The sequence below is a fragment of the Solanum verrucosum genome, unplaced genomic scaffold (genome assembly GCF_900185275.1).
Source record: "Solanum verrucosum unplaced genomic scaffold, falcon-dt-bn FXZP01000280.1, whole genome shotgun sequence".
Classification (NCBI taxonomy): Eukaryota; Viridiplantae; Streptophyta; class Magnoliopsida; order Solanales; family Solanaceae; genus Solanum; species Solanum verrucosum.
Window position 1 is genome coordinate 1,308,462 of NW_026019982.1, and position 19,754 is coordinate 1,328,215.

At 31.6% G+C, this 19,754-nt stretch overlaps 1 protein-coding gene across 1 annotated transcript; it reads right to left on the reverse strand.

Moving 5' to 3' along the window:
• Window positions 1-3,448: 3,448 nt before the first annotated feature.
• LOC125817678 (protein Rf1, mitochondrial-like) lies at window positions 3,449-15,786 on the reverse strand. The gene is made up of 6 exons (XM_049497233.1): window positions 15,425-15,786; window positions 12,110-13,288; window positions 11,949-12,001; window positions 4,726-4,822; window positions 3,954-4,577; window positions 3,449-3,901 (listed from the first exon to the last, which is right to left on the reverse strand). The coding sequence occupies exons 1-6, from the start codon at window positions 15,737-15,739 to the stop codon at window positions 3,449-3,451; spliced, it is 2,721 nt and encodes a 906-aa protein (XP_049353190.1). The 5' UTR covers window positions 15,740-15,786.
• Window positions 15,787-19,754: the final 3,968 nt, after the last annotated feature.

The window sequence follows — 19,754 nt, forward strand, 5'->3', positions numbered from 1 at the left end:
TGATGAGAATGTTGATAATGAAATCACAAGATCTCTTGAAGAATCATTTAGAGTTGATTACTTCTTATACATAGTAGACAAAGCCATCTTTTCACTTCAAAATAGATTTGAACAATTTGAAGTATATGAAAATATTTTTGGTTTTCTATTTAGTGGGAAAAAATTGAGATCATTAGATGATGAGAATTTGAAAAAATATTGTCTTAAACTTGAATGTTCCTTAAAACATAATACTCACTCCGATATTGACGGTTTAGACTTATTTTCTGAATTAAAAGTGTTGAGGGAAATCATAAAAGTAGAAGACGATACTCTAATTGAGATACTCAATCAAATAAAAAGACTTGATTCTTTTCCAAATGTTTGCATTGCTTATAGAATAATGTTAACAATTCCCGTAACAGTCGCCTCAGTCGAAAGAAGTTTTTCAAAATTAAAAATAATAAAATATTATTTAAGATCGATAATGTCTCAAGAAAGATTAAGTGGTTTGGCTATATTATCGATTGAAAAAGAATTATTAGAAGAGATTGACTACACAAAAATTATTAACAACTTTGCATCTCAAAAAGCTAGAAAAATAGATTTAAAATAAAAACATTTATAAATTTTTTTAAGGCCTCTAGTTTGATTTGGCCTTAGGCCACCAACGGGTTTGAACCGCCCCTGAAGATAATTAGCCTTAGAAGTTACATATGTTACAAGGTATAATGAAGCGCACCAAGAAAATTGTAACATATACACTAATTCCATTTGGAGTAATGCTGAATAGTAATGCAGCAATAATTATTTTCAACGGCAACAATTAACTGCTAATTCATCCATCATTTTATATACTCCTAACATATATGAAAAGTGCACCAACGGCCATAAACCAACATCTATGTGGCCATGCAAAAAATGTGAATTCTTAAATTATTAAAATCCCACCTTAACAGTTAGTGTTTGCTATCAATATACATGTATTGTAAAACTCTACTCACTAATATTTAGACAAAAATAAGAAGAAATAATCAAATGTTTTTTTGGTCTATTGAAATTTTAAATTCTGAATAACTATAATTTAAATTCTTAGGTTAATATAATATGATTAATTCATCAAATGGGCATTTGATTATAAACCCTGTCACTATCAAGGCATTAACTCAGAGAGCGAAATTATATTCCTCTCATTTGCTCGTTCTTATCTATAGAGAATCATTTGCTTGATTCAAAATCAAGTTATTCTTTAATAAAGATTATAACTAGCATATATAATAATAACCAATTTCTTAGATAATAACATAATAATAAAACTTCATCAAACTAATAAGTATATTTAAGATAATTCTAAAACAGAAGGATCAATAAAATTATAAAAAACTAAAATAAAAAGACAATTTCTTAGATAATAACATAATAATAAATTAATAAAATTTACAACTATCCTACATTATTAAAATACAGAAAAGTTTTTTTTAATATCCTACATTTTCACTTGATCACATTTAATACAATTTTAATACATATTACATCGAACAATTTATAAAACACATACAAAATAAATTTTATCGATGGATAATATATTTATCACGTATTTTAATACAATATGTCAATTTCTTACCTATTACGAAATGACCCCTTACTATTATTTAAGGTGACACCATTTCGTGCGTGGTGGGCGCCGGCGGCAACGGTAGCAGCCATGCTGACGGCGTCTGTGAACAGTGATGGAGATAATATTTTTTAATTTTGAGTTATTCACAATTTACAGAAATGTCCAAAAGGGTTCCAATCACAATTTTCACTTGATTGCTTTTTTTTGTTTCTTGTACTTTGTTCCAACTTGCTTTTTACTGTTTATCTTGTACTCATTTTTCTTGCAATTATAAGCTATGATGCTCATTTCTGGCCATATGCAACTATATTTTTCCGTCTCAATAGTGTTTGATTGAGCGCGAAATTTAAGAATGAAAGAAAGATTTTTTGAAATTTGTGATTTAATTAGCCATAAATATTTGTATGATTATATTCCTTCTATCTCTAATTATTTGTCCACTTTTTTTTTTAGTTATTCTTAATTACTTGTCTATTTTGACAATCAAGAAAGATTTTTTTTTACCTATTATACCCTCAATTTATTACTTTGAAAAAGATAGAACTTCTTGAAAATCTTAAATTTTTAATTTATCTACAGGGATAAAATGATAAATTCACTATGTCAATCATTATTTTCTTAATAGGTATGACAATTCAAAAGTGGACAAATAATTAGGGACAGAAAGAATAATTCATTTCATTAAGAATAAAAAGGTAGTTTTAAGTTAAATTGCACAAAATTCATTAATCAGGAGGGGTGTTTAGTTATTATTAATTAAGAGTAATCTCTTTTCATATTCTATTTATGATCATAATTGAAGTGTTTGTAGTCTTCAAAATAATCACTCACTATTAAGAATAAAATGGGGAGAAAATAATTAAATTTGTCATGAACGTCTAAAATGACAAGTATTGAGAGTAAAATGGAGAAGTTACTCCTTCTATTCCATATTAAATGAATTTATAAAGCAATATACATATATTAAGAAAATCATTCAGGGACACATATTGCCCTTTATAAGATCATAAATAACTTTGTAAGTAGTACAATTTATCTGCTAAAAAATATAAAACTTCAATAAATGAAAAGGGCAAATATGAAAAAAAATTCAAACATCCATCTTGAACTTTAAACATGTCAATTATTTAGAACAATGAAAAAGCCTAAAAAAATTCACTTAATATGAAATAGAAGGAGTACTAAATATGGGAAAATATATAAGAATTTACATATTGAACCCATTTAATTTAAATTTAAAATTAAAATTTCGTCTCTAATTATTTCCTTGAGTTGATGGCTAATAATTGCTCTTACAATACATTTTTTCTTTATAGATTTGTCCCCTAAAGATCTTCAGCTACATCATATCTCATAACTACGCAGAAAAAAGAAGACAACCAAGAGATAATATATAGTATTATATCTCTGCAGAAACTTTATTTAAATTGCATAGAAATGAAATAAATAAATTATCCTTCCCCTTTTACGGCTTTTTCTGGTGTCACTTCTCACCCAAAAAAAGAAGAAAAGTTACAACTTGTAAAAGTACGAGGGGAACTTGTAAAAAGAACCACTATCGCGGAGTTTCAAACTCTACTAGTGAATGAAGTTTTACCTGTGAAAATTTGAACTCCATGAATCATGACACTGCTTATATTCGAAAATTAGGACCGAAAAGTGACCACTGAACGCTACTTCTACCTGCCAAGTCTGCAACTATACAACAGAGCCAAAGATCATTCTTTTAGATGCAGCAATTGAAAACTCCAATTAATAAAAGGCAGTAGAAAGTTTTGATTAGTGATCATGATAAAAATTTAGAGAAACGTATAATCCGACATCCAGTGACATAGTTTTTTCCTACTATTGTCAACAAGTATCCTCAAGGTCTGTTTCATTAAGTGCCTCGGACTTGCGATTTCCAATTTCAATATACTTATCTAAACCCCTCTCAAATTCTTTCGAGCAGAGACCTCGCACCCTAAGTAAATCTTTAAGCTCTTCTTCTCCTTGAGTATCTCCTTTGGATTGCAAGTACTTTACACAGGAAGCCAAACTGTGGAAGTGTGGCTTCCACCCTGGCTTACTAGCCAAGATTGCTTTCTCCATCGTCTCCACTGCCTTCTCCATGTAATTTTGTACACAATAACCGAGTGCCAGACGATTCCATGTGCTCCCATTGGGATGCTTCCCACTCTCCTCAAGTTGCTCTATGATTGATATAGCCTTTTCCATATGACCCTTCTTGCAGTAAGCACTTATGAGCAAGTTTGGAATTCGAATGTCAAAGTGTACCCTGTTTGTTTCCCACTCAGCAAATATCTTCTCCGCACCGTCAAGATCATCCAACTAGTATTGTATTTATTCCATATACGATAGACACATCTTTCTTTCCCATACTAGTATAGAGAGTAATTAGCATGTCAATACCAAGCTTTTCTCTTTTCCCCTTGAGTCTATTTTCACATTTCTTCAATGACTCATTAGCCTTTTCTATATCACCAGCTTTCAAGTATCCCTTGGCAACAACTGTGTAAGGACTCCAATTAATCAGCAGCGGATCAGCTTCCATCTTCATCAGAACCTTCTCCATCTCCGTAACATCGGGAACAGATGCATAAGCATTCAAGAGGATATTGTAGGAAATCACATCACCAGGAATTCCCTTGTCTTCCATCTCTAGCATAAGTGACTGTAGCTTCTCAAGATATCCCAATTTAGCATAAAGGGTCATCATAACATTGTATGCTACTGTGCCAGCATAGGCCAACTCTTTCAGCTTTTGCATGGTATCTTCTGCTTTTTTTAAGACCTTTGCATCAGCATAGCAATTCAAGAGAGCGCCATATACCTGGTAGGTTCTTAAATCATCTGGAATGCTAGTGAAATATGTCTCTGCGGCTTCCAGACCATGGGCTTTTGATACTAAATCAAGTTCGACTGCAAAATCTCTAGGCGATATATAAAAATCCTTGGACCTCTTAATCCACTCAAAAATCTGCGATTGTATAAGAAGCAGAAATTGCTATATTGTAAACTGAACCAATACATAAGTTAGGAAAAGAGTAGTTAAGTACGCAACCTGGTCCTTTAACCTTGGTTCCCCAAAGGCTAGTATTTTAAACGAAAATAGGACTGATTAATACGAACTTCATGATGTGGGCGAATTTAGGGATTGCTTTTGTTAAATCAACATTTAACTGATTCAGAAATATTTGTAGAACATGAAAGTTTGCAAGGTATCTGTTACAAAGTCAAGTTGTACAGAGGAGTTAATCAGAAACAGTGTTAGCAAAGGCGCGCTTAAGCCCTGAAGCAAGGCTCAAAACATCTTGAGCGCTTCAGTGTTGTCATCAAGTCTCTAAGACAGACTTATCCGTACAAATGAGCATTTCCTGAAGAGGCGACACTAAACAATTGATGTTTCACTAAACAATTCATGCTTATTATTATTAGTTTTGGACTAAACATGTATTATCTGTATTTTTTCTCCATTGCGTCTTTTTACATGAAAGCCCACACTTTATTTGAGCTTAGTGCTTAAAGCCCCAATAGACCTTAGAGATTTTTTGCGCTTTTTGCTTTTAATAACATTGACCAGAAAAGGGAAAAAAGAAGTCATGTTGTATGGAGGATAATAATTTGGTTCATGTATAGTTTCAAGATCCACTTCCGGACCTGGTTGACTAATCAAATTAAGTTCTTGTTTTTTTGGGAAGAAGAATATAGAGAAAAGGCAGGGAATGACCGAATGAGAGTACTATTTTAGGAATGACTCTTGGAATACTTAAAAGTCCAAAATCAGACAAGCCCAACAACTCTACAAAAGCAAATCACTCTTCTTAGCTTAAACATTCGAATTGATTAAAATGTGTTAGTATTAATTCGAACAAAGAAAATATTTGCAATATATGTTTTTAACAGAAATAGTAATAGCATAGACTGACAGATAGTTCTTCGGCTAAAGTGCTTCTAAGAATATAGATTGCTCTAATCTTAGGCGTTAGTTTTAATATCCTCACTATAATAAATTTATTAGCAAATTACATACGAAAGCAACACTCTCCCACCCCACCCGCCCCTCCTAAATTTATATCCTCAGAGAGAAGGACTAAAAGGAGTCTTACAACTCTAGACATCATCCTAAAGAAAGGTAATAAAAGAGAAGTCTTTAAATCCCTATCACATCCAATTAATGTCCAAACAAAGTATCATCAACAAATTAACGGTTAAGCAAATTGTTGCAGTACAAAAAACGTAAACTAAGTAAGATCCACTTTAAAGCATCTTTAGTCTTAAGCCTAGTATTAAGGAATAAAGCTGATGAAGGTTGACAAACAACATGATGATAGTCAAACTATTCTATGGATTCATGGATATTTTGGGATTCAAGCTAATTGATAAATATTACGCGGGTTAACCAGGACATTCACTTGTAATGCCGAATTGTAAATAAGGATGGTTTAGTCCATATACCATCCCTCCCATTACCATAATAGGATATGATATTATTCTTAAACAAAACTTAGCCTCTTAAAATAATGAGGAATTTGTACAGGAAGCTGAAGCAATACTTAGCCTCTTTGAATCCCTAAAAGATAAAAGGGATTCCTTAATGGATGCGTGGGAATACAAAAAAGATAAGATGAGAAATGAAGATATTTGGAACTAGGTGGGAGCGGCCTTTGTGCTGGACAAGATACGGGAGGCGAGATTGAGATGTTTTGGACATGTGAAGAGGAGATACACGGATGCCCAGTGTGGAGGTATGAGGGATTGGCTATTGACGGTTTCAAAAGAGGTAGAGGTAGGACAAAGAAATTTATGGAGAAGTGATTGCGGAGAAGTGATTAGAGAGGACATGACACAACTTCAATTTATCAAACACATGACTTAGGATAGGAACTTATGGAGGATACAAATTAGGGTAAATGGTCAGCAAGTAGTTGAGTGTTGTTTCACTTATCTTTCCATATTCATAGTCGTACTATTATTCTTGTAGTTTCTTGTTTCTTCGACTTCTATCACTTTTATTGTTTCTTGTACTTCAATTCTCGTATTATTTCATTATTGTCATGCCTTGTTTTCTTCACTCCTGTTCTTTTCCTGAGCTTGAGGGTCTACTAGAAACAACCACTCTAGGTCAAGGTAAGGTCTACATACACACTATCCTCCCCACACGCCACTTGTGGGATAATTGTCGTTGTTTTGTACATATTACACTTACCTTTAACGTTCTCCTTCAATGAATTCCATCAGATGAACCGGAACAACAAACCAAATTCAAAAACTCCCCCACCCCCAAAATGAAGTTCATATCAATTAGTGTGATTTTTGCAAATTTATCATCGACATTAACTTAAAGAAATAAACAAAATTTCAGAAGTAAAAAAACAATAAACCTGAAGGGCATGATTGTATCACCGGTAAGCTCGAAATTTTCTGATGATAATCAGTAGATCTTCATACTTAATGGGATTTTGTTCAGTAACCCATTTGTCCAGTACTGATATGACGGACTCCTTAGAGCGTGTCAAATAGAGTAGCCTACTGTACAGAGCATTCCTTGGAGACGAGGTTAAGGGTTTAAAATCTTGTTCATCTTTTTTAGGCAAAAATAAGGAGGCTAGGGTTTCAGTATTTGTAGAATATGAAGAAGAAACCCTAAAAAAACAAGTACTGAATTTCCACCATGATTGTTGAACAAATTTCACCATTTTTACCAGAAATACAGAGTATGCCTCACTCCTTCACACTCTTCATTCATTTTTGTAAACCCTTCCTGCAATAAAAAAAAAAAATTATTCAAAAATAATGAGTTAGAGTCCGTTTAGATTGGCTTAAAAGTTGATCAAATCTACTTTTAAGTCAATTTTTTATTTTTAAAAGTGTTTGACAAATATAAAAAATAACTTAAAATAAGTTACGAAGTGTTTGGCAAGGTAAAAAATAATTTAAAATAAGTAAAAAATGACTTAAAATAAGTCAAAAACCAAAAGTAGGTCTCCTCTACTTTTTATTTTTTTACTTAAAAATCATTTCAGATTGACTTTTGACTTAAAAGCTACTTTTTAAAAGTTAATCCAAACGGGTTCTTAGTTTGATACTTTGACTTGACAATTGACACAAAATTTTAGGAAAGAAAGATTTTTGAAACTTATGATCTAAGCTAACGTTTGGCCATAGATTTTTAAATATTTTTGGCAAATATTATTTGAATGAAATTTCACCATGTGTTTGGTCATAGTATTTGGAAAAAATATTTCACTTTTTTAGAAAAATATGATTTATACCTGTAAGTTTTAAAAACTATTAAAACTAACCATACGTTTGTATTATAAGTCAATTGGATCTTCGTTACAACAAATAACAAGTAGCGTCCATGACACTAGAGCAATGTGATAGTTTGGAGTGAGTACAATAAGCATCAGTCCATACATAGTGAAGTAGACAAAACATATGACTTTGTTACCCTGAATCGATTGTTCATCATTTTCATCAACAACCATATCATCACTTTCATATCACGAATATTTCATCACTACTTTGGTGTTCACATAAAAAATTATGTAATACAACGCAAACAATTACTATAGATGATGTTTTTGTAAAGACTTAAGTCATCTACGGCCCCTTAAAGTTATCCATGTAATTCACTTAGACAGCTCAACTAGGGCTAGTACCTATTGAACACCTCTACCCTCTCGAATTTGAACCATTTAGACATTTTATGCAGATATGGCACAAAAAATATAATTCACGTCTTGGTAGACGCATGAAATCAATATTTTAACATTCTTCCTTTTCCTTTTCAATTTTTTCTTTTTATTTCTCATTATTTTTTTAAAAAAAGTAACAATCTTTTTTTCTTCCTCTCTTTTAAAACCACGCCCACTGCAACCATCCATCACCATTTTTTCCCTCACAAAGTTCCTCCTTTTTTTTAAAATCATCTTATTATTGTCACTTTCTTGGGAAAATTTTTTGGAGATCACTAGTTCTTTATCATAAAATGGAGATTATTAAATACGTCTTCTTTGTCCAAAAAAATGGAGACCATCCATATCTTCTTTACCGGAAAAAATGGAGATTATTATTTAAATATTTTTCTCTCCATCTTCACCTCTCCCCACACACACTCCTTCTTCCTCACAAATCGAACAAAAAAATAATAATTTGAAATAAAAAAAAAGAATCTTTTAAGAAAACACTATCAATTTAAATGGAAATAAAAAAGAAGGCGTAAAGAGAAATAAAAATGATAAATTCATACATAATATATGTTAAAACCTCTAATTTTTGTAAATGGAGATTAACAATGGTGGACAAGATAGTTTTGTTAGGGAAATAGAAGAAATGGAAAGGTTTGGGGTGGGTGGGGTGAGGGGGTGGGGTTAGGGGGTGTATAATTTTTTATTTTTTTTAGTTTAAAGTATTTTCTTTTAGGATTTTTGTTATATTCAAAATTTATTTTTATAATTATTTTAAATTAAAATGCCACATGTCTTCATTTGATTTATTAGGTTGACAGCTCATATGCATGTGTATTACACACACTTTCTCTTTAGACTAAGTGTCAAAAAAATGTTCAATATGTATTTATTTGTTAAGATTGGAGTGTCTAATAGGAAACAAGGCCTGTTAAGGTGTCTAAGTGAATTATAGAGATAATTTTAAGGGGCCACAAATGACTTAAACATTTTGTAAAAGATAAAAGTTTGGTGTAAGATTTCAATTTTTAAAAGATCCCAAATAATGAGATTTGACCCAAATAATAGAAAAAACTAGTATTTGGGAATTTGGGATATTTGTCAAAAATATTTGCCAAATAATGGCAAATGTATGAACATACACTATTTACCAAATTTTTCTCCAAATATTACTTGGAAATCTATGGCCAAACGGGTCCTAAAACTAAACAAGTACTCTACTTAATACTCCTTTCATTTCAAATTAATTGAATTGTTGAGGTGTTTCACACAAGAAGATTTAGACATAACTTTTCATTTTTACCTTTATTAATTATTATTATCAAATTTATGATCAAAATAACTAAACATTAATTAATAACTAATTCCAATACTAACTAATGAAGGGTAAAATTAGAAAAACATTCTAAAAGTAGTTTTGGAAATCAAATAATTAAATTAATATGAAAAATGAAAAATATCTCAACAATTCAGTTAATTTGAAATGGAGGGAGTATATATTTGTGTGATAATAAATTATTTTTAAAATTAAATTATTATTTAATATAAAAATATGTCATTCTTGTTTAGACAAGAAATTTAGTAGTATAAATTGAAACAAAGAGATGAGTATTTTATTTAAATAAGCGTATTTCTTATTTATTTCATTTAATTTTCTAAATATTTTGATCAACTAAACATAAAAAACTTGAAATGCATTTTCTCAGTTAAATACTTACAAGTGTTGGATGTCAATTTTGCCGGGTATATTTTAGTTGTCAATTTTTTGACTGGCAACAAAAATAAGTCATAAATATTTACTTCTTTATCGTATTAGGGATATAAAAGAAAATTTTAAATTAAATTGTGCGTCTCAAAATACTTATCATATTTTAAAATTTTATGCCTTCTTTAGAAATCATTAATTAGGAGGGGTGTTTGATTATTATTAATTAGAGTAATCTCTATTCATACTCTATTTATGTGTCATAATTGAAATATTTACTTCCTCCATTTCTATTTAGTGATTTCTTAAAGTCCAGTTTTTAATAGGATAAACTACATAATTAGACATACATAACTACTATATATACATATTTTACCTATAGTTTAAAAATATTACTCATAATACCACTTTTTAAAAAATTAAATAAGATACACAAATTTCTTAAATATGAAATTGAATAATTATCTTAAAATTTAAATCTCTTAATTAAAGGTGCTTTAACAATTCAACCTCCTTCAGTCTCCTCCCGCATCAATATCTCTCCCCCCACTCCCACCCCTTACCGGAATTCACCCTCAATTCAAAAAAGAACTCCAAAAATGGCAAAACTTTGCGTTTTCATATAACCGCATTATGAATGTAATGGTGTGCACTATCTGCTTGCTTAGAGTGTGATTATAGCTTTGGTATAACATTTCAGAAGGCAAAGAGGCAACCACCCTTCTAAACAAGAATTTTCTATACTTCTTCTTTGTTCTCTATTTTTTAGGCATTTCTTCTTCTCTGCAATTCTTCCAATTACTTGTTTCAGTTCAATTTACATTAAATACATCCTCCTTACTCCGACGAGTCATCGGACGCCGATGAAGCCATGTGCAGGTTTTTACATTATTTGTTTTTGTTGTTTCTCAACTATTTTAATGGTTGATTGGTCACAAAATCAGATGATTCTTGTTAAAGAATAATTCAATTTAATAAATTGTGTATTTCACCTTTAAAAATTGATGGATACATGTATCTCGTCGTTAATGATTAAAGCCAATTAAGAGGTTAATCCAAATTAATAAATCGTGTATCTCGGCTTGGATACATGTATCTCATCATTAATGATTCAAGCTGATGAAGAAGATGAAGATGTTAATTCAAATTAATAAATTGTGTATTTCAACTTTAAAAACTGTTGGATACATGTATCTCGCCATTAATGATTCAAGCCGATGAAGAGTACAATAACAAAATTAATTAGGTTTATAATTTCGTTATTTTAGGAATATTTGTTAGAGATGATACTCAAGATCCTGAAAATTTGTTGAGTTGTTAATTAGTCCGCAACTAATCCTTTAATTAAGGAAATAAGTTACAATCCCTTTAATTCAAATTAATAAATCGTGTATCTCAGCTTTTAAAACGGTTGGATACATGTATCTTGCCATAAATGATACATGTATCTCGAGACCAAAATATGATATAAAAAGTAATATTACAAACTATCAGAAATCCTTGTAAATGGAATCTAAAGTATTGAGATTTATGTAAGATGCCCTTTTTAATAAATGAACCAAATTAATTGACCAATTAACATGAACTAATCATTTAGTCTTTCTATGTTGGTTAAATTCATATTTTCAAGACTAATAACTCTCAAGTATAGAATAAGAAGAATAATGTCATTTATGCATTAATTTTGTAAAATGACATATATTAAGAATATTTATTTTTAATAAGAACGACATATAAATAGGAACGTAGGAGTAGTAAAAGATTACTTCTTTCTCATTTTTCTGGTATCACTTCGCACCAAAAAAGGAAAAGACAACTTGTAAACGAACCACTATTAGCTGAGTTTCAAATTCTTCCAAGTGAATGAAGTTTTACCTACGGAAATTTGAACTCCATGACATTTCCTATTTTCCAAAAACAGGACCGAAAATTGACCAATGAACGCTACTTCTACCTGAACAATACAACAGAGCCAGATATCATTCTTTTAGATGCAGCAATTGAAACCTCCAATTAATATAAGGCAGTAGAAAGTTTTGATTAGTGATCATGATAAAAATTTAGAAAATCATATAATCCAGTATCCAGTGACATAGTTTTTTCCTACTATTGTCAACAAATCTCCTCAATGTCTGTTTCATCAAGTGCCTCAGACTTGCGATTTCCAATTTCAATATACTTATCTAAACCCCTCTCAAATTCTTTCGAGCAGAGACCTCGTACTCTAAGTAAATCTTTAAGCTCTTCTTCTCCTTGAGTATCTCCTTTTGATTGCAAGTACTTCACACAGGAAGCCAGACTGTGAAAGTGAGGCTTCCACCCTGGCTTACTAGCCAAGATTGCTTTCTTCATCGTATCCACTGCCTTGTCCATGTCATTTTGTACACAATAACCGAGTGCCAGACGATTCCATGTGCTCCCATTGGGATGCTTCCCACTCTCCTCAAGTTGCTCTATGATTGATATAGCCTTTTCCATATGACCCTTCTTGCAGTAAGCACTTATGAGCAAGTTTGGAATTCGAATGTCAAAGTGTACCCTGTTTGTTTCCCACTCAGCAAATATCTTCTCCGCACCGTCAAGATCATCCAACTTTTCTAGTCCACGTATCATACAATGATAACTTGAATTGTGATGCTTAACTTTTTTATTGTATTTATTCCATATACGATAGACATCATCTTTGTTTCCCATACTAGTATAGAGAGTAATGAGCATGTCAATACCAAGCTTTTCTCTTTTCCCCTTGAGTCTATTTTCACATTTCTTCAATGACTCATTAGCCTTTTCTATATCACCAGCTTTCAAGTATCCCTTGGCAACAACTGTGTAAGGACTCCAATTAATCAGCAGCGGATCAGCTTCCATCTTCATCAGAACCTTCTCCATCTCCGTAACATTGGGAACAGATGCATAAGCATTCAAGAGGATATTGTAGGAAATCACATCACCAGGAATTCCCTTGTCTTCCATCTCTAGCATAAGTGACTGTAGCTTCTCAAGATATCCCAATTTAGCATAAAGGGTCATCATAACATTGTATGCTACTGTGCCAGCATAGGCCAACTCTTTCAGCTTTTGCATGGTATCTTCTGCTTTTTTTAAGACTTTTGCATCAGCATAGCAATTCAAGAGAGCGCCATATACCTGGTAGGTTCTTAAATCATCTGGAATGCTAGTGAAATATGTCTCTGCGGCTTCCAGACCATGGGCTTTTGATACTAAATCAAGTTCGACTGCAAAATCTCTAGGCGATATATCAAAATCCTTGGACTTCTTAATCCACTCAAAAATCTGCAATTGTATAAGAAGCAGAAATTGCTATTTTGTAAACTGAACCAATACATAAGTTAGGAAAAGAGTAGTTAAGTACGCAACCTGGTCCTTTAACCTTGGTTCCCCAAAGGCTAGTATTTTAAACGAAAATAGGACTGATTAATACGAACTTCATGATGTGGGCGAATTTAGGGATTGCTTTTGTTAAATCAACATTTAACTGATTCAGAAATATTTGTAGAACATGCAAGTTTGCAAGGTATCTGTTACAAAGTCAAGTTGTACAGAGGAGTTAATCAGAAATAGTGTTAGCAAAGGCACACTTAAGCCCTGAAGCAAGGCTCAAAACATCTTGAGCGCTTCAGTGTTGTCATCAAGTCTCTAAGATAGACTTATCCTGACAAATGAGCATTTCCTGAAGAGGCGACACTAAACAATTGATGTTTCACTAAACAATTCATGCTTATTATTATTAGTTTTGGACTAAACATGTATTATCTGTATTTTTTCTCCATTGCGTCTTTTTACATGAAAGCCCACACTTTATTTGAGCTTAGTGCTTAAAGCCCCAATAGGCCTTCGAGATTTTTTGCGCTTTTTGCTTTTGATAACATTGACCAGAAAAGGGAAAAAAGAAGTCATGTTGTATGGAGGATAATAATTTGGTTCATGTATAGTTTCAAGATCCACTTCCGGACCTGGTTGACTAATCAAATTAAGTTCTTGTTTTTTTGGGAAGAAGAATATAGAGAAAAGGCAGGGAATGACCGAATGAGAGTACTATTTTAGGAATGACTCTTGGAATACTTAAAGTCCAAAATCAGACAAGCCCAACAACTCTACAAAAGCAAATCACTCTTCTTAGCTTAAACATTCGAATTGATTAAAATGTTTTAGTATTTATTCGAACAAAGAAAATATTTGCAATATATGTTTTTAACAGAAATAGTAATAGCATAGACTGACAGATAGTTCTTCGGCTAAAGTGCTTCTAAGAATACAGATCGCTCTAATCTTAGGCGTTAGTCTTAATATCCTCACTATAATAAATTTATTAGCAAATTACATACGAAAGCAACACTCTCCCACCCCACCCGCCCCTCCTAAATTTATATCCTCAAAGAGAAGGACTAAAAGGAGTCTTACAACTCTAGATATCATCCTAAAGAAAGGTAATAAAAGAGAAGTCTTTAAATCCCTATCACATCCAATTAATGGCCAAACAGAGTAACATCAACAAATTAACGGTTAAGCAAATTGTTGCAGTACAATAAACTTAAACTAAGTAAGATCCACTTTAAAGCATCTTTAGTCTTAAGCCTGGTATTAAGGAATAAGGCTGATGAAGGTTGACAAACAACATGATGAAAGTCAAACTATTCTATGGATTCCTGGATATTTTGGAATTGAAGCTAATTGATAAATATTGCAGTCCAACGCGGGTTAACCAAAACATTCACTTGTAATGCTGAATTGTACATAAGGATGGTTCAGTCCATACACCATCCCTCCCATTACCATAATAGGATATGAGATTATTCTTAGTCATTTTTGTGCTGAAGAGACTAAACAAAACTTATGGAGAGGTGATTGTGGAAAGGTGATTAGATAGGACATGGCATAGCTTCAACTTATCAAATACATGACCTTGGATAGGGTGCATATGGAAAATACGGATTAGGGAAGATGTCCAGTAAGTAGTTGAGTGTTGTCTCACTTATCTTTCCATATTCATAGTCGTACTATTATTCTTGTAGTTTCTTGTTTCTTTGACTTCTATCACTCTTATTGTTTCTTGTACTTCGATCTCGTATTATTTCATTATTGTCATGCCTTGTTTTCTTCACTCCTGTTTTTTTCCTGAGCTGAGGATCTATTAGAAACAACCACTCTAGGTCGAGGTAAGGTCTACATACACACTATCCTCCCCACACGCCACTTGTGGAATTATTGTCGTTGTTTTGTACATATTACAGTTACCTTTAACGTTCTCCTTCAATGAACTCTATCAGATGAACCGGAACAACAGACCAAATTCAAAAACTCCCCCACCCCCAAAATGAAGTTCATATCAATTAGTATGATTTTCGCATATTACTCATCGACATTATCTTAAAGAAATAAACAAAATTACAGAAGTAAAAAACAATAAACCTGAAGGGCATGATTGTAGCGACGGTAAGCTCGAAACTGTCTGACGATAATCTGTAGGTCTTCATACTTAATGGGATTTTGTTCAGTAACCCATTTGTCCAGTACTGATATGACGGACTCCTTAGAGCGTGCCAAATAGAGTAGCCTACTGTACAGAGCATTCTTTGGAGACGAGGTTAAGGGGTTTAAACATTGTTCATCTTTATTAGCCAAAAATAAGGAGGCTAGGGTTTCAGTTTCTGTAGAATATGAAGAAGAAACCCTAAGAAAACAAGTCCTGAATTTCCACCATGATTGTTGAACAAGTTTCACCATTCTTACCAGAAATGTAGAGTATGCCTCACTCCTTCACACTCTTCATTCACTCTTGTAACCCGAGCTAATTGAGGTTTCTAGCGACAAAAAAGTCTTAAAATTAAAATTGGTACAAAAAAAAATTTGACCAAGTCAAATCTCTTCTTAATTAGTGATTAAGATAATTAGGGATTAAAGTGTAATATTTAAAATTTTTAAACTTTTAAAAATATTCAAATAAACTCATTCCAATTGTCTTTCTTTTTCTTTCTTGCAACAACAGCTTGAAGCCCATTTCCAATTGTATTTCTTTTTCTTCCTTGCAACAGCTTGTAGCAGAGAGAGACGACATTGTTGCGAAAATATTGTTGGTGACTTCCAATACCTTAGTCTTGGTCTTCTTCGTCATAGTCGTCTTCTACCTCAAGGTAACACTCTTTTCTTTTCTTTCATTGTTAGGGTTTTGAGATGGTAAAGATTGAAATTTCATTGGGTTTTATTAGGCCTTCTTTGTTTTTAGCATATGGAAGTTTGTGGGTTTAACGATTTTGCTTGGTAGGGTTTTCTTGGGAAAAAAAATGTGGGTCTTTTATACAAGATTTGTGTGCTTTCATTGATCCTTCTATTGTTTTTTTTTTGTTATCTATGTGGGGTTGTTCTTATCTTCTTCTATGTGGTGTTTGATGGCTCTTTAATGTTTGCATTTTAATGTTTTGCCCTGTTTTAGGTTCTTGTTTTTTGTAGGAAAAAAAGAATTTGGTTGCTTTTGAGGTAAATGTTTGAGACATTAGAGGTGTCTTTCTTGGACCTTTAATTGTTGCTCATCTTATGGAGAATGTTGTTCTTAGAGATCATTTATTTTTATTAGTCTTAAGTTAGTTTGATCATTGGTAGTTAAGCACTGCTATTAGTTGTTATAGTTGTTATCTTTCAATATTATGATGTTTGTTAACTCTTGGGGGGGGGGGGGGGGAGAGGGGTGTTTCACAGAATGTATTATAGTTACTAGTAACATATTTATTTTTTTCAAGCCTATGATTTTGTTCATGATTTAAGAGGAGAAGTGTAGTATGGTTTTGTCACTTCCTGATGTTGTTGTTACCTTATTTTATAGTATGCTTTGTATACAACAACAATAATTATTATACCTCAATCCCAAACAAGATGACATATAGATGATTTGCATATATACTTCAAATAACATACATGCATCCAACCAAATTTTGATGATATATTTATAATTGTTTACCCTATTTCTTTATGTGGTTTTGAAACTAACTTTCAAAATTATCTAAATGATCTTGAACCTGCCATTTTCATCAATCTTCAACGCCGTTTTACTTCCCGGATTAGATGTCCTAAGCATATGACTATACGCATCAATCACTCCATATCCATGTTCATGTGTCCCTCTTACCAAAGACTTTGCAATCTCGCTACCCATCCAAACTTTCCAATAACTAACCTTGCATCTCAATTCAATACAGATAGAGTTTTTCAAATCTTTTGTAGATGGACCTTTACCTTCGGGATATCTATCTTTGAAGTATGCTCCAATGACTTTTGATGTGGCATGTGGATTATGACTCGTAAGATGTTTCGAGCCACATGTATGCATCTTTTCATACTTTTTAATATAAAATCTATCAGAATTTTCAACTTTCACCGCTCTTAGCCACCACTTGCACTCAAGATGCTCACATTTGACACAATACACTGAACACGAATTAATTACCTTCTTCAATCTAAAATCTTTTTTGACACAAGCAATTTTCAATGCAATATCTAATTCTTGTTTATTCTTAAACGACATATCTTTGCAAAAACCTGTTCCATCATCTTGAGCATGACTGCATTAAGTTAATTAATTATCAGCTAAAACAAAAATTAATTAAGTGTACAAAGAGGATGAACTTTTAGAAATAAGTAAATTTATGAGTTCATAGTACTTGCCTATCAGCAACTCCACCAATAATGGGCAATCTATTCCGAACTTCAGGAGAAAGAATATGTTGACCTTCACGCTCTTCATTCGGAATATTCATATTCATCCTACCACATTCATCGTTCAACACTTGTTGGTCATCACATAAATTATGATTCTCCACCAATCTTTCAACCATGTAGATCCTTAAAACACCTCTAGGCTCATCTTCCAAATAAATACTTAAACTAAGCTGATCATTTATCTTAAAAGGAGCCGTCTTATGCTTTTCACCACAATTATGCAGGTAAGTGATCACAATATCTTCCAACTCATAATTTAATTTACAACAAGTAATGATTTTATTCGCAAAATCATCATATGCAATATCTCGATGCACAATCATCGCAATTGTCGCGGCCAATTCTTTACTCTTCCAACGCCAAATATAACGATTGTTGGACTCGACCCATTCACCATTACAATCAACTGGTACTACTATTCTATCTCCCATTAATGATGTTGAAGATACCTGAAAATATTGTAACTTAGAACTAAAAAATTGATCATAAAAAAAATTATATTAAAATATCACAATTGTTGTAAGTTATTCAGCAGCTGCTGAAATAGATATAGCAGTTGCGACAATTTATTCAACAACAACATTCAACAATTGTTGTAAATTACTGAAATAGTCATATCAGTTGCTGAAAATTATGATACATCAGTGGCAACAATAATACAAAAATCAAATTTTTAAATGAATAATACACACAAACAATACAATAACTTGTTAAAATGATTAAAAATCATTAGTTAATAAGTAATTTCTAAAGCGTAGACCTTTTCAAATCACATGTTAAATTAAAATTTGAAATTCTCCCTTCTCAAATTCTTCAAATAAGAAATCTACAATAACATACAACACCAATAAAAGAAGAAGAAGAAGTAGAAGAAGAGAGGGATGTTGGGAGAGAACAAAAAAAAAACTGATTTGGGGTTTTCCTATTTTAGAAATTAGGGTTTTACTTAAATGTGGGTGAAAGTGTAAAAACAAAAACTTGAGGACTTATTTAATTATTTTTAAAAATTGATTAAAAATTTGTCACCTACACTTAATAATTAAAACTAGAGTCACTCTTTTTACATTTCAACACTTTTTTGTCACCTATAATTCATTCAACACTTTTCTTGTAACCCTTCTTGCAATAAAAAAAAAAAAAATTTTAAAAAAAAAATTAAAATAATGAGTTAGTTTGACTTGACACAAAATTTTAAGAAAGAAGATTTTTATTACTTATGATTTAAAACAAAGGATACATATTTGTGTGATTATAAATCATTCTTAAATTTAAATTATTATTTAATATAAATATGTGTCATTTTTTTTTTAGACAGGAAATTGAGTAGTACAAATTGGAACAAAGAGATAAGTATTTTGTTTAAATAAGTGTATTTTTTTTATTTGGTCGAATTTTATTTTCTTACTAAATATTTTGATCAACTAAACCTTGGAGTGCATTTTCTCAATTAAATACTTAAAACTTAAAAGTGTAGGCAGTCAATTTTGCCGGGTAAGTTTTAGTTTGTCAATTTTTTGAGTGGCAATAAAAATAAGTCATAAATATTTACTTGTTTATGATTTATCTTACTAGGGATAAAAAAAGAAAATTTTAAATTAAATTGTTCGTCTCAAAATACTTATCGTATTTTTAATTTTTATGCCTTCTTTAGAAATCATTAATTAGGAGGGGTGTTTGATTATTACTATTAATTAGGAGTAATCTCTATTCATAATTTCATACTCTATTTATGTGTCATAATTGAAGTATTTACTTACTTCATTTCTATTTATATGTCACCATATAAATAGGAACGGAGGAGTAGTAAAAGATTACTTCTTTCTCATTTTTCTGGTATCACTTCTCACCAAAAAAGGAAAAGTTACAACTTGTAAAAGTAACTAAGGGAACTTAGTAAAAGGAACCACTATTGCGGAGTTTCAAATTCTACAAGTGAATGAAGTTTTACCTACGAAAATTTAAAGAAAGCAATTATCATTCCTTCTTTCTTCTCTTTTTTGGTGTCATTTCTCACCAAAAAAAGAAAAGA

What these genes read in the sequence shown, in the direction of transcription:
- LOC125817678 (XM_049497233.1), bottom strand. Translation starts at nt 15,739, where the DNA reads ATGGTGAAACTTGTTCAACAATCATGGTGGAAATTCAGGACTTGTTTT. An exon ending in GCTACAATCATGCCCTTCAG is followed by an intron (nt 13,289 to 15,424) that starts GTTTATTGTTTT and finishes ATACAATTGCAG; the next exon opens with ATTTTTGAGTGGATTAAGAA. An exon ending in CAGACATTGAGGAGATTTGT is followed by an intron (nt 12,002 to 12,109) that starts TGACAATAGTAG and finishes TATTAATTGGAG; the next exon opens with GTTTCAATTGCTGCATCTAA.